The following is a 15,036-nucleotide window of genomic DNA, read 5'->3' on the forward strand; positions in this document are numbered from 1 at the left end:
ATTGGCTTGGCAACTAAGTGATTGCGGATTTTGCCGTTAGGTGGTATTGACGAAACCCGCAATCACTTAGTTGCCAACCATCCAAATTGTAAACCATTGTGGAACAAAGAAAATTATACCGAAATATTTATTGTAAAATCTAACAGCATAAAGAATCTCTAAAGAACTAATGCTTCAAGGAATTCTAACATCGATAAAAAAGAAAGATAAACAAGTAAATTAATAAACGTAACGATACAGGTTTAAATAATCTCTATAAAAAAATCATAAATCAATCATGTTGACAAAAGTGTCGGTTCTTCAGTTAACATTGTTTTGCTAAATCCTATCAACCCACGAACTTACTTCAATAGAAACTCGGTAAGCAGTTGTTCAATAGGATTACAAGTCCTAAAACAACACGTGAGAAAACATTCCACCCAGCATTATACAAAGACGTTCGTGAAATTCATCCGGACAAACTTTTCACGGCAAACTGAGCACGTTTTCCACTAGATTTTACGACCTGGTATTTAGCAAGCAGGTAGAGACAGTCGCGTATCCGACGCAGTCCACCGTTAACACCGACGATTTTCACCATCCGAGATCGGACACGATACGAAACGTGCACCGCTCGCATAGTCATACGAGCATCCTCCTCGTTAGCCGAAATCGCCCTTTCACCTAGTCGATTCCGGAATAATGGGAAACTAGCAGAAAACTCTGGAAAAATGCAGAACAATAGGATTTGCCTAATGAAATAAACAAAAGTTCCATTTCCCTCCGAGATCCATTATTACGATAACATAGTTTAGAATACCGTAACGTCGTTCCATTCACCTAAACGCTACGAAACCCCATTCAATGCAATTCTAAAAATCTAATTCATTCGATTCACTCGCCAATTTTCGCCAGATATTGTTATATTCTTATAATATAAAATATTACTGTAATATTAATATTTGTAATAAGATAATCGTCGTGATAATTCGACCGAAAAATATACAGTGGCTGACGAAGGTATTCGAACGCTTACATATGCAAACTTGAATGATAGAAATAATGTACATTAAAGTAATGGTGCTTAGACAAGCAGATGTCAGTAGGAAGATGGAAGTTTTGAGGTTATGTCGGTAGAATTTGAAAAGGATTCGACAACGTACGCAGGAGTTGATACATTTATTAAAAACACGCATTGTAAGTGACTGACAAAAGTATTTGAACGCTACGTATGTTATTAAATTATTTAATATTAATATTTTGTTGGACTACCTTTAGCAGCGATAGTGTGTCTCAATCGACGTTCCATACAGTAAACCAATGACTTTGTAAAAGTACACTCAACGGAGTTCCATATTTCTATAATTTTATCTTTCAATACTTACTTTGGGGTTATCTGAAATTTATTTCATCTTTTTCCGATTTCAGCCCATAAATTTTCAATCGGATTTATGTCTGGACTTTGCGGTGGAGTAATTGACGTGTGTGGTGTGTTTATACGAACCATTCTTTCACAATTCTAGCAGTATGCTTAGGATCATTATCTTCTTGGAAGTGGAAATCTTTCAATAATCCTAATTTACGGACACTTTCTTTAAGATTACTTTTTAAAATATTTGGACACTTATATCTATCAAGTATTCCATCAATAAGTATCAAATTTCCGGTGCCACTGGCGGCCATGCGCCTCCCCACCATGACCGATCCAACTCCGTGTTTCACTGTTTCATGTAAACGTCGATTCCAATTCCGTATTTAGTTTTCTCCGCACATAATTTTGACCACCCGGCCATAAATGTTAAACTTTGACTCGTCCGAAAAGATGACTTTGTCCCAAAAACAATTATCTTTATTAATATAGGTTTTTGCAAATGTCAATCTTTTTTTATGATTTACCGCACTAATATATGGCTTGTTTCGCGGTACTCCGCCATGAAAATCATCGTTTCGTAAGATTCGTCGACATAATTCCGGGTGAACTTCTTTATGAAACATATCAGCTACCATACTTGCGAGTCGAGGAGCGGATGCAGTAGGATTTTTTTTAACTCGCGAATAACAACTTTCTCCTCTCTTCCAGTCAATTTCCTTGGTCGACCTGATCGACCTTTGTTTACAAGTGTTCCCTCGTTCTTTGACTTTTTTATCATATAATGTATCTTGGACTTCTGTTCACGATTCTGGCAATCACGTTATATGATCTGCGGTCCTCGTGTAATCGGATATTATTTCTCTTTCACAATTTTTTGTTTCACACTTTTTGGTATTCGTGTAAGTGTTAGTGTGCACACTTTTACGTTACTGTTACCGAAACGATATCCTAACGTCAAGTGAACGTAGCAATATTTTCATTTAGCAATGATGTTTACATTCGCTGCAAAGGAAGATGAAAAACTATCAACAGTGTTACAGCGTTCGAATAATTTTCTGAGACACTCATCATGAATGTTTCTAATAAAATTATCACAACTCCTGTCTACATTATTGAGTGGTTTTCAAATTTTACTGATGTAATCTTGACACTTTCCCGTCGCTACACATACCAAATTGTTTTAACAAATTAATTTAGTACACCTTATTTTATTAATTGAATTTTATAAGTGTAAGTGTTCATACACCCAATATCCAGATGGTATTTTTGCACAGTTGCTATTTTTGTAAATATTTTCCAAGAGAATCCCATGACAAATTTGATAAAAAGGCAGTTTCTTTTTAACTCTGGAATTTGCCGATCTTCCGTACCGTTTCTACGGTGAATGAACGACTCCGAAATAAAAAAGAAAAACGCCGAGATAGACGAAACGGTAATCCTTTGACGAAAACAGCAAAATCGAATATGATTTACACGGACGTTTGGATGTTTGTCCAGGCAGCCTAATAATAACGGTGTTCATTGTTGTATCGTCAATCCCACGGCTGGACTCTTTCGTCTATTTAGAAATAGGCGTTACACGGGCATTGTGCGCGGGCTTCCAGGAGAGAAGCAGAAAACATCATTGTCCGAGAAATGGTCGAGTCCGAGTCGCCCTTGGATGCTCTCCTCCGCGTACGATACCCTCGTTGTTGCGATCAGAAACGAGGCCGAGCCGTTCGTGCGGAATACAAGTACCGAACACACGTACGCCATCTGAATAGTGCAGCATTACCGGATACCGCTCGTACACACAGGATGACTTTTATTATTAAACGATGAAATTCCACGATCTGGCTGCTTTGTAATCGTTTCAGATTTTTGTCAATAGAGTGGAGATTTTAAGCGCGATATAATCGAGCATTCTTTCCAGATGAATTTTTTCGGTGACGTCGGTGACGTCGGTAAAATTCTATTAGATTTACCTTCTAATTAATCTTTCTAATAAAAAAAAAACTAATTTTTCTAAAAATCTTGCAAATAGAATATTTCATTGCTATTTATAATAGAATCCTATATTCCAATGGATTTTAGAATTATATCAAAAGAATTACAACAATCTAGCAGTGTTTCTAAAAATTATCTTGTATTATCCTATTATGGTAAAAGTGGCATGATATGGTTCTAGTAATAATTACGAAACGCTAGAATTAAAGAAAACAGATACGATACCGCTTTTTTGTAGACAGTTACACAACTTCTAATAATCCGAGAGTACTGTAATATGTATAAATATAGTTGAATAAAAATATTATACGTACCGATATTAGAACCCGTTTCATGATCGTTTTATTTCTACCATTCGTTCAACACCTGCGTTTAATTACGACTTGCGTTAAGCAAGTTGTAGGTAAAAGGACGTTTCCAGGACCACGTGATAAATTCGACACCGACAATCCTCTCTATCCACGAACACGTATCCAACCGTTTAATTTTCCAACTCGATAAGCCCGACACATAACACATCGCCGTTAATTAACAGACAGCCATGTATAATTCATGTGCTATTTGCTAATGGGGACAGAAATAGTTACTCTCGAATGGTTGGCACCGCGAAATTTCATACACCATACGCGACTCTGGGGAAATAAGAGCTCGGTGTATTAGATGTTTTATCGACGGAGTCGATTAACCGGAACCGTGAATCATATCGAAACGAATGGGCAAACCTTTTCGAGATTTCACGGTAATCGACCATTGATTCAACGCGCCGACTCTCGATTACATCTATCGATATACGCGTTCCTCATTGCAACAGGAGACATGGCGATATTTTTCACTTTATATTAGATTGTCCGAAAAGGTGATAATAGATGAACAACAATTTTTGTTTTATATTATTTTATCGAATTAGATATGATTCATTTCGTTCTATTTCTATTATTATGTTCGCGCATAATTCAATAAAGTAATATAAAACAAAAAATATTGTGCGTCTTACGTTACACTTTATTTGTCCTCTTTTCAATATTATTCTTGGCAACTAAGTGATTGCGGGTTTTGTCATTAGATGGTATTGACAAAAGCCACAATCACTTAATTGCCAATTCAATATTTCTCATTATATGCTTATATGTATTTATTCATGTTCTACTTATACAAGAAAATATTTTCAGATATCATTATCTCTTATCTATATACTTTGTTATCTTCTAATGGATAAAACCACGAACGAAGAAAGAAAGATATCTCGCTCGATGGAAAGTGTGGAATTCTAAAGAGAAGCTGTTAGGCGAATCGTGAAAGTAAACAACTTCTTTTTTGGAAGTATATACATGTAGTTACTTACCGGCGAACCGGCACCAAAGTGAAATTATGAAACTGTTTGGCAGTCTGCTGAGACTTATCTGATCTTTATTATCCTAAATTAGAATACTTTTCTTGCGATAGAGAAACTCCAGGTTTGATGAATACGTCTTTTGTAAAGAATAAATTTCCATTTCACTTTGCAAAGAAGAAGAGTCATAGAGTGTATAGCTAATAGATTATCTCAGACATTATTTTCTATTCTTTTCATAATATTTTAACACTCGAACTACCGATAGTTAACAGTTTGACTGTCACGTGGGTCATATATGACCCGCCACGGTTTCTCCTGTGACGCCACTGTGTGGTCATTGGTGACCGGAGCGCTTTAACTTCTTACAATTGTAAAAATTGTATGAAAATTGACAGCTAGGGCATTTTCAACATAACCAATGAATAGAAGATACTTTGAAATAAAAAGTGCTCCGTTGAACAATTAAACATTTTTATTGGAATATCAATGAAAAAAAAAATGAGAACAAATGTTGCATCTAACGGTGCACTGTGTTTGCATCCATATCGTTGAGGGGTAATCTACGAATATTATTATAAACACACCTTAGAAAATAATCGTAAATGCTGCTTTATAATCATATAATTGAGGTTAGAATTGTGAACATACCTTACTATTATATATAGAATGAGCAAATACTGTTTACTAATATCTTCTACACGTTTCAACAATATATTCTGCACGCTTTGCTTACGACGAAACAACGAATGCGAATGGTTTGTCGAAATAAACGAAGCCATGTTATAATATGTCGCTGTCAACTGTTACCACGGCGCCACGGTGGTCACCCGTGGCCACCAATAAGATAAACGGTCCATTGGGGAAGAATGTTGTCTTACATCATCAATTTATTATTATTTTGCCATAGTATGCTTTGAATAATAAAAATACTCCCGTGGCTTTCAGCGTGGCAGTCAAAGTGTTAACGCGAAGCTATTTCTACGAAAACCAGTGAAAATGGCTGATCTTTAAAAAATAGAATATTTTTATATTTATTGATTTATTGCATTTTTACGGAAGGAATTCCACGTTAGGTAGTACATTTTTGGTATTATTAATCCATCATCCCTAAACGAGGGTTGACACATTTTGTAAAATTGTAGAACTAGTCATTTTGAATGCTATTGGTATAAGTAGCCTTGATAGAAAATTATTTTCAGTTTGAATACATAAAAAAACAAAATAAAATTCATTAAATTATTCTTTCAGTTATCGTTGCGAAAGTTACAACATTACGGAAAAAATATACCACGAAGTAGAAATTTTCAAATAAAATTGTAAAATTAATCAATTTGACTGGTAATGGTCCACCTGCGAAGATCAGCGTTTTTTCATTGTTATATCTTTCGAATGGCGGACCGGTGTTGTGGAAGCATTAGAAACCATATTGGACGCGACAGACGCGCCACACCAGACGACGGAACGTCTATTCGACGATTCGAACGGCATCGAAATTTAGCGAATTTTCCGGTTTCTTGCCCCCTTTGATGATCCCCCGGCCGATATTCCGACCAGACGGCGGATACGTAAACCTACACGTCGAAAATAAATTTTGCCGAGTATTGCCGGTTCATTCTAAGGCGTATAGAATGATAGCTATTTCCGTTAAGGAGAAAAAAACCGGTGCCACTGTCTGTCCGTGGCTTCTAAAGATAAAGCGTCTGCAAGCGATTTAACAAGAAAATCACTCTGCTCCTGTCTGCATCCTGCCCTATCGAATTCGTTTCCCCTTTTTCACAACCCTTTTCCTCATTCCAAAAAAACAACCACCAAAAGACAACCCCTGGAAAAGGAAAAAGTAGGAGAGAAACGAAGAAACTAGCGATGAAATGGAAAATAAAAATATCAGTACGAAAGCGAACTATTCGCCTTTCGAAATTTATCGATGGCTAGAAAACAGCAGACGCGGATGTTGACTCATTGCCACTCTCACTTTTCCTGCGATTTGCATCGAATCTCTTCCACATATTTATGCGCTCGATGCGAGCGCACAAAATCCGACCACTCGTTTCCAATATTACCGATACGACACCGCCTCTCTATTATATTCTTTCTCTATGACTGTTTCACACTTTCGTTTCCTTTACATCAGAACGTTCCCTCCTTATGGATCAGACCTCACTGTAGGTAAATTCTCGAATAGTACTGACTCGGTACCCGAGGCCGACACACACAGCAGCGGTCCTCAGACACGTTTCTATTTATATTTTGATGTATTCGCGGCCGATTTTTGCCTAGAGGTTACTCATTCACTCGTCGATGAATTAATGTATAACGGATAGTAGCAGGAGGGGGCAGAGGTTTGCAAATGTATCGTATGCTCGTCTATTCGATCGAATAAATACCAATCTGTTTGGTTTGGAAATTTGATGAACGTACTCTCTTAACGACGATGAAACGGTGTTTATTTCATGATCGATAGATTGGGCGATGACGAGTCAGATATGAGATAAACAAACCTATCGAAACGAGACACGCTACGGTCTCCTTCTGAGCAACGATAACACGTACTGATCGAAATGACTCTGATTTATTTTGCTTCTGCGAAAAGATTCTTTACGCTGAGTTTTGATCAAAACCTTGCTGATACAAGTAATGAAATTTTTAATTTGAGAAAATTAAAAGTCGATAAAGTTGAACATCAATAGAATCATTTATATGATACCGGATATTAAAGTATTGCTATAGTATTTACAAAATGTGTATAGTAATATAATATCATTATATATATGAAAGTTTAAACGTTTAATAAAATTCTTTAATAAATACTGATCTTATCTATCTTTCCTATATAAGATTCCAATGAAAAATGCACTTTTATCATTTTTCCATTGAATTGGTCGATTATTAAGGCTGGATAGTATTGCCGACGTCTTGAAATTATCACAACGCTCGTATCAGTTGAAATACTTTAGGACCTTACGTTAACAGTTAATCCATGCGTTTAAATTTATCAGAGGACTGAAGAAATATGCAAGGTTGTTTACGTACATATGTACTACTTTCGGTTATCTACTATTATTACACACGACAAAGTGCTTCGATGACTGTAAGACCAAGGTTTTTCAGTTCCTCAACTTTTAAAGCTACAGAAAAGATTTATACTTTTCCTTTCAGAAACTACATATAATTTCGCGACAGTCTGAAAATAGATTTTGTTTCGACGTTAGGTTTCGCGTGCACGTAAGAAGATTTACAAAAAAAAATGGTTGTTGTATAAAAAAAAAATAGTTACAGCAAGTTTGAAAAATTCTTTTGGAACAAGAGAAAATATTTTTTTGTTTGCATACAAAGAGAGGCAACTTTAGAAATAAAAGTTAGTTGGTTTATTCACTCATTAGACAAGAGTTGGTTTCGCGACGCTGATCGTTGCGACACTGGCGACAATAGCGATCATTTGGCCGCTAATTAACACCGATATGAGAAGAATCGGTGTTGCCGTGTCGCTGCGGCGTGTCAAGAGGACACAGATTCTCACAACGCGGCCACGGATTGCCGTAATCCAAATAATTACCACCGCCATTCTCTTTCTCTCCGTGACAAAATTCTTTATTTACCACAGAATTCCTATATTATCATCATTCGGCTCTTACTCCCGGTCTAATTCAACGATAAATCGCTTGAACGATGCTCGATCAATCGAACAGTGAATTGCAGAGTGCAATTTGCTATTTAAGAGCAAATTACGAACGTAGAATAATTCGGGTAAAACGGACCACGATAAAGAAACGCATGAATTCATGGGTTTTCACGCGTGTAGTCTATGACTGATCTTTTTCATTGAACAGTATGCGTAATCGATACAAATAACCGATTGATCAGGTAAAGCAGAACTACGAAATGCTTCCTTCCTGTTTACATAAGCATTTTATAGATAAGATTTAATAAAATATCAAAAGTGTGATCAATGAGCAATATAGACGAATTAAAAATAATTTCGACTATTATTTCCACTATTTTTGTCCTTCTTATTTCCTTATTTATTTCTACCGTGTTCCGGAAGTGTACACGTCGACGAGAGACGCTTGAAGAGAGCCCTAATGCTACGAAAGAAAGTCATAGAAATTGGTAGCGGGGGAATAGTTAATGAAATTCAAGGTAGGAAGAGAAACACGTTGACACGTATTAAACCGATGACAGCGATCGACGATTTGGATTTGAGAGGAAAAGGGGTTGGTAGTGAGAAGCGGGGAAGGTTAATTTTACGCGACGCTATGGAAATCCGAGTCGATACGTCAAATCCTCTCTGCACGGAATACACGCGAACTCGTATAATACCGCGGTTACACGGGGCCGTCTCTCGTTTTTGTTCCTCTTATTCTGTCTACGTCGTCCGCTGTACGCTTCCATTTAACAGCTAGCAGTAGCGGTGCACTGACTCGAAAGTCTGGGAATCGAAACCGCACGGATTCCCCGGCGGCGAGCCGCCTACCCGACTAGACAAGGACCGAGAAAATAGCGAAATTTTTACCGAGATGCAGAGAGAGTGTGACTAAAGCACGCGTCGTCGATGCTGGAAAAGAGACATGGGCATGCACACGCGCAGGGGAAAAGACGAAATACGAATACATACGTACATACGTAATAATACGCTATACACTATAATATTTATAGCGTGAAACAGCCGAGAAACGAGAACGACATTTTCTCGATTCGAGATGCGTCAAAAGTTCGCAACGATTGATTTAACATTATGTATACAACTTATAAACGCGAGAATTCTTATTGGTAATTGTTATCGATGATTCTTATTGGCGAATGCCAATGATTCGTAGGCAACGATACCACGACGACGATCGTCGTTAGTTTTTCTCTGTCGCGATTCCCCTGGCGTGCGCGGCGTGACTTTTTCCTTGTTGAAACGAGAAATAATCGACAAGGCGGCCGTCAAACGTTTCCGACGTTCCGTCCAGCGGATAGAAGAGATGGATTGCGTGCTAACCTGAGAGTCTAGCGAGGAATCGAAGCATGCCAGCGGCGGAAGACCAGCAATGAGCCGCGGTTCCAGCGACTAGAATTCCACCAGCGATCGGCATTTGTGTTTTCCTCCTCTTTCCCCAATTGTCCTGGCTATGTGTGAATGTGTGTACGTAGTCGGTTTGGCCTCTCGTGTCTGCGCGTTCCTCTTCGGCCGTATGCCAGAAAAAGAGAGGTAGGAGAATCGCACGAAAGAGCGAGAAGGACGGAGTGTGGCCAAGGGTGACGCGGAGTCCTAGCCTAACCTAACCTCTCTTCCTCCTTTGGTGTAAAGGGATACACAAGCACGCACCGGATGAAATGCAAGATCCTCTTTCGACGGGGCCAAGCACGAGACAACCGGTCGCGCACTGTTTTTTCAGTTCATGGCACACACTGTTCCCATAGCCCGTGATTTTTCCTCGGATGTTTGACACTCCCGTTTCGGCTGGACAGCAGCCGGTTTCGTTTCGTTTTTCGTTTACGTGTCGGTAGCGTGTGTGCGCGCGTGCCGTGCCGTGCCGTGTCGTGTCGCGCCAGTGAAAACTCTGCCAGCGCACAGACAGGAATGGTATAGACTCAGACAGAGACGGGATAGATAAATTGGCCTTCAGCGAGAGAGAGGGAGAAAGAAACAGTCCATTACGGGGAGAGGGGAGAAGCGCGTACGACGGCGTAAAGTCCGACCACGGCCTCTATGGGATGTGAGAGAAAGAGAGACGGTTTCTATCTCGTTCTCTCTAAGGATACTCCTCTCCGTACACTTCGACACGATGTTGTCACGATTCACGCACTCATTCGTTTCTCGACATTCGAGTGGCAGACGCGTAAAACCCCGCGCGCGCACTTCAGGAACTTCTATAAAGGTTCGGAACCAAAACCTGCTGCTGCTGCTGCTGCTGCTGCTGCTGCTCGTTGCTGCGACTCGACCAACGAAACTTGTATGTACGACGAAAAAGCGCGTTACGCCGTGATCGTACGCTTCGAAACACTGTTACTTAAAGCACGAGTCACGGAAACTCTCTCCTCTTTCATCGGCTGTTTTTCAACGACGATAACCAACAAACGCGAACATGCGCTATCGTAGCAATGTTAGATGTATCTGTACGATTGTCCCGTCGATGATGGTGGTGTTACTACTGGTTGCTGCTCCTGTTAGATATGTCATCGTGACCGCGGTGAGAATCGCGGTGATATTCGCGGTGTTCGTGGGCCCTGACGGGCCCTCGCGGTTCTATTGGTAACGACACTGCACTGTCATACACAGACTACGATAGAACAGCCGAACGACGACTGACTCCTCCACTCGCAAGCCACCAGCAACGTTGCCACATCACTCCCGAGTTTCAATCGGACAAGTCTTCGGCCACCGACGTACAGGTACGACGATCACTGCGTTCTTGGTGCTGGCGCGCGACCGACTGTTCCATTCGATTTGTTCTCTCCTCTTCTTTCTACCTCGCGATTCTTCCTCGATACACAGTTGTCGTTGCTCTCGTTGTTGTTTGTTCTGTTCTCTCCTGTCCTGTCCTGTCTTGCTCGTCTTGTTCCGTTCCTTTCTATCCTCTGTACACGTCGAAATCGTATCCGCTGAATCAAGTCGTTTTTCGCCTTGCCACGACTTGTCACCGATTCTCCAAGCCTTTTACAGTGCCTTCACTCTTACATGGTTCTCTCGAACACGGCGTGTTGTGTCGCGACGACGAGGGTCACACTCGGCAACTGATCGCTGGCTATTGTCGCTACTATCGACTGCGGATTCGGTCGGTGCATCGAAATCCACAGAAACACTGTGATCCGAACGAGCACACAGCACCGAACTAACTGACCACATCTGCTGCCGATTTGCTGGCAGCTCTGTTAACTACAGCGCACGGCCGGCCAGTCTGCCTCTGCCTCTGCCAGCCAGTATGCTCCCTCGCTTTCTTACTCTCACCTACCAGCAGCCTGCCAGCCTTCTCGAATCAGCCGAGCCTACCTCTCTCGTGTATTCTCCTTCCCTTCCCTATCCCCTGCTCAACCGCTTTCCTTCTCCTTTCCTCTTGCCCTCCTCACTACTCGCCTCTCATTCACTCGCTCGCTTGCTTTCTCCATCCTTCTTCCACCGTCGATTCTCGCTTCCACCTACCACCTTCCTATCCCCTTCTTCGTTCAATTCTTCGTCTCTCGCTCTCCATCGAATGAATGGTTTTAGTTCGGGAGGGCGTCCGTACCGGAAACAACCGATTGCATCCGGAAATCACCGAGCCTGTACTTCCCGCATTAGAGCGCTTCTTGAATAAAATTCTATTCTTTCCTCCTTTCTTTCCTCACCGTTTGATATCTTCACCGCGTAACTTCCTTCCGAATTCGTCATTCTCACACGTACGTATCCGGGGAAAAACAGTTGATAATATAACTCGTTTATCGACCGTTTCCCTTACAGCGAAATCGTCTATGACACTACCGCGACTCACCTTTCTCCGTATGGGATGTAATCCGTTGTACAGGATCGCGTTCCACGAACCTTTTCGTGTAACTTTTCGTGCGTGAAATTGTAATACGTTTTGACGCGTGCGTTTCGTTTCTAATGCACGCGCTTCTGCGCGTGTTTTCCTTCGTCGCTTCCTCTCTTTTCCACATTCCCTTCCTTCGTTCGATCGACACCGCTTCTCTTCACGGAGTGTCCCGTAACGGTAGTTAAATTGTGTATCAGTCGCTCGTATGAACGCATTTGCATCATTGTACTATTTATGCAAATACTCTTTCTATTACAATGGAGTCACACATTTTAACTTATCGTGTCCCAATTTCCTCGTAAAGTCTACAACCATAGTTCTACTTTCTACGAAAGTCCTATTCGAATTTCAATTTTATAAAATTTTAACTTTTTGAGCGGCTAAAAAAAATAATCTTTATGGACAATAATAATATGCATTTATTACAAAATGGTTATCGCGTGATTTTTTCGCATAGAAATTTTGCGTCTGCAGAGCACGCGTGCAGAAGTACAAAAATCGTGAACGGATTACATGTTCCATATTTCGTGTAACTGGAGCAGTATTTTAGGCCGAAAATTGGCGCCGATTAAAAGAACTGCAGCGTCTGGTGAACTAAATTATGCAAGAAAAATATACCGAACCTCTTCGGCAAGATACGTCAGTGAAGGAAATGCTGCCGCTACGATTGCCATTCTGTTCGCATTTTTTAAACATTTCTTTAAGATCCGCTCGAGCATGGAATGTTGAAAGCAGGCGTAATTCGTGGATACAGTTATGATGGTTCAAATTAAACATCTTGATCTAACTTCTTTCCTGTTTGGTCGTACAACTTTCTGCGAAGAAAGTTTCTTTTGCAATTAAGTATATTTTATAGTACAACGAATCAAATAATAAAGAAAATAGTAATAATACAATTTGTTAGTAACGAATGATGATCATCATGAAATATGTACAACTTTCTATGTTTGACGACAAACTAACGTTTATTTACATAGAAGGATGATATCGTTTCCTGTTTTATCTGCCCTTCTCATCAGATTTCTCAGTTGGTTGTATTAATTTTAATGTAGCTATATAAATCTCGCATTCCATTGTGCAAGCTAGTATATAAGATAATAAAATACGCCAATTCATAAAGTTCAAAGGGACACATTGAACGATAATCGGAATTATGTTTTAATATATGTATTGTGTGTATATGAAGCGACATCTAACAACGATATGTGCACAACTGCGACAAGAGAGTTCAGCCATTAGACGCGATGTGGCGCTTTCTTCTTCTTTTAATCCATAATACGTAATAAACAAATTTTCAGGGAAAAGAATTAATGTATGTATATAATGTACTCTTAATTACAAAAAACATTCTTCTATAGCTTCGAATATGCCTAATTGCTTATTGTATTCTAACAATAAAAAATGATTATTAAAACTCTTAGTTGCTTGAAATTCAACAGCCTTGTCTTATAATTTCTATGACATCATTTTGTAAAATTTAATTGAATAATAAATTTGTAAGGAAGTAGATTGTCGGTTTTATTTCTATTTCAGAATTTTTAAACAAATCTTTATACCATAAGATTAAACCTCCACTTTCCAAACGTTATGGAGAGAAAAATGGAAACGATGAGAAACAATAGGCCGCAGGGGCAGGTTCTTTGAGATTGCGTTCGCATAAACGACATCTGAAATATATTTAAAAATAGTGCGAGACTATTGAAGCATTTCGCCCCAGCTGGCCTCTCGCCTCAGTCAGGGAACATCTGCGGAGCAATCTCGATCCTTGCGTCATTATTCTTTGTGACCGCGCACCATCGATTCACAGGTTTCCTCAACCATGGAAATTAATCAACCTTAGACCATGATCAGAACTGATAGATAATGGGAAAACGTGACGTTCGTCGTGGCAAGATTCACCGATCGAGAAACTCGATTCTATCATCTGCTCTGTTTTCTTTTTTTTTCTTCATTCTCATCTTCCTTCTCTTCTTCATTTCTTTCTTTCTTTCTTTTTTCCTTCTTTTGGATCGGCGATTCAATCGAAGAATTGTTCGATGAAGCGATTTGTCGGCACGCGGTTAAAGGGAACTTTATCGTTCAGCGGTCGCGAAAATAGCGAGACGGGAATGTTCGCCGATCGAATTTCGCTAGTCCAGGTGCTGAGGAACGGGGTAGTGTATGCACGCGATACAATCAATTATCGATTAGGAAACTGCAGTTTTTAGCGTAAACGATTCCTGATTGCGAGCTTTTCCTACATAAATGTTACTGGACGAAGCAACTGTTACGTGTACGTTGAATCAATAATATGCGTATCGATCATTTATTCTCTATTCTCCTATTCTAAAAACGGTTCACGCGCACGGAAACCAAACCAACGAATGTACTCGGTGCTTTTAATGCACCGTTGATTCTATCATTTCGTAATTATAAGCTGTTTTATACATAAAATAATTTTGTACATTTGCCTTGAATTTATTGGGTTGGCAACTAAGTGATTGCGGATTTTGTCAATACCACCTAATGACAGAAACCGCAATCACTTAGTTGCTAACCTAACATTTATCCTTTCAATGCAGTCTTTGACGTAGACTATTGTACACTAAGACGTTCTATAATTTTATTTACTTATTTAAGTACCATTTATTCAATTATAATTTTTGAATTTCCATCGGTAGGTTTATTCGACATTCCTCGGAATCATTTTTGAAGAAATATTTGGTCCTAAATATCTCAAAAATCACCTAATTCCTACATCTTCTAATTCATCATTTTCCCCGTCTATTAAGTAGCAATAAGTTTCAAAATCGGATTTCTCCAATAATCGTACCGAAAGAAATATTAAGTTGGCAACTAAGTGATTGCGGATTTTGTCATTACCACCTAATGAT

General features: G+C 39.5%; 1 protein-coding gene across 2 annotated transcripts in view; it reads right to left on the reverse strand.

The window, feature by feature from the left end:
• The window catches only part of LOC117211104, a 65,739-nt gene extending 54,144 nt beyond the window's left edge, over positions 1–11,595 (reverse strand). The window contains exon 1 of one of the 2 annotated variants that reach the window (XM_033454690.1): positions 9,652–11,595. In XM_033454690.1, coding sequence (XP_033310581.1) covers positions 9,652–9,745 — 94 coding nt within the window. In that variant the 5' untranslated portion in view covers positions 9,746–11,595. The remainder of the gene's footprint in view (positions 1–9,651) is intronic. The other variant, XM_033454691.1, reaches the window with a different exon arrangement.
• Positions 11,596–15,036: the final 3,441 nt, after the last annotated feature.

This window comes from Bombus bifarius, unplaced genomic scaffold, assembly GCF_011952205.1.
Source record: "Bombus bifarius isolate JDL3187 unplaced genomic scaffold, Bbif_JDL3187 scf7180000008218, whole genome shotgun sequence".
In the NCBI taxonomy this organism is placed as follows: Eukaryota; Metazoa; Arthropoda; class Insecta; order Hymenoptera; family Apidae; genus Bombus; species Bombus bifarius.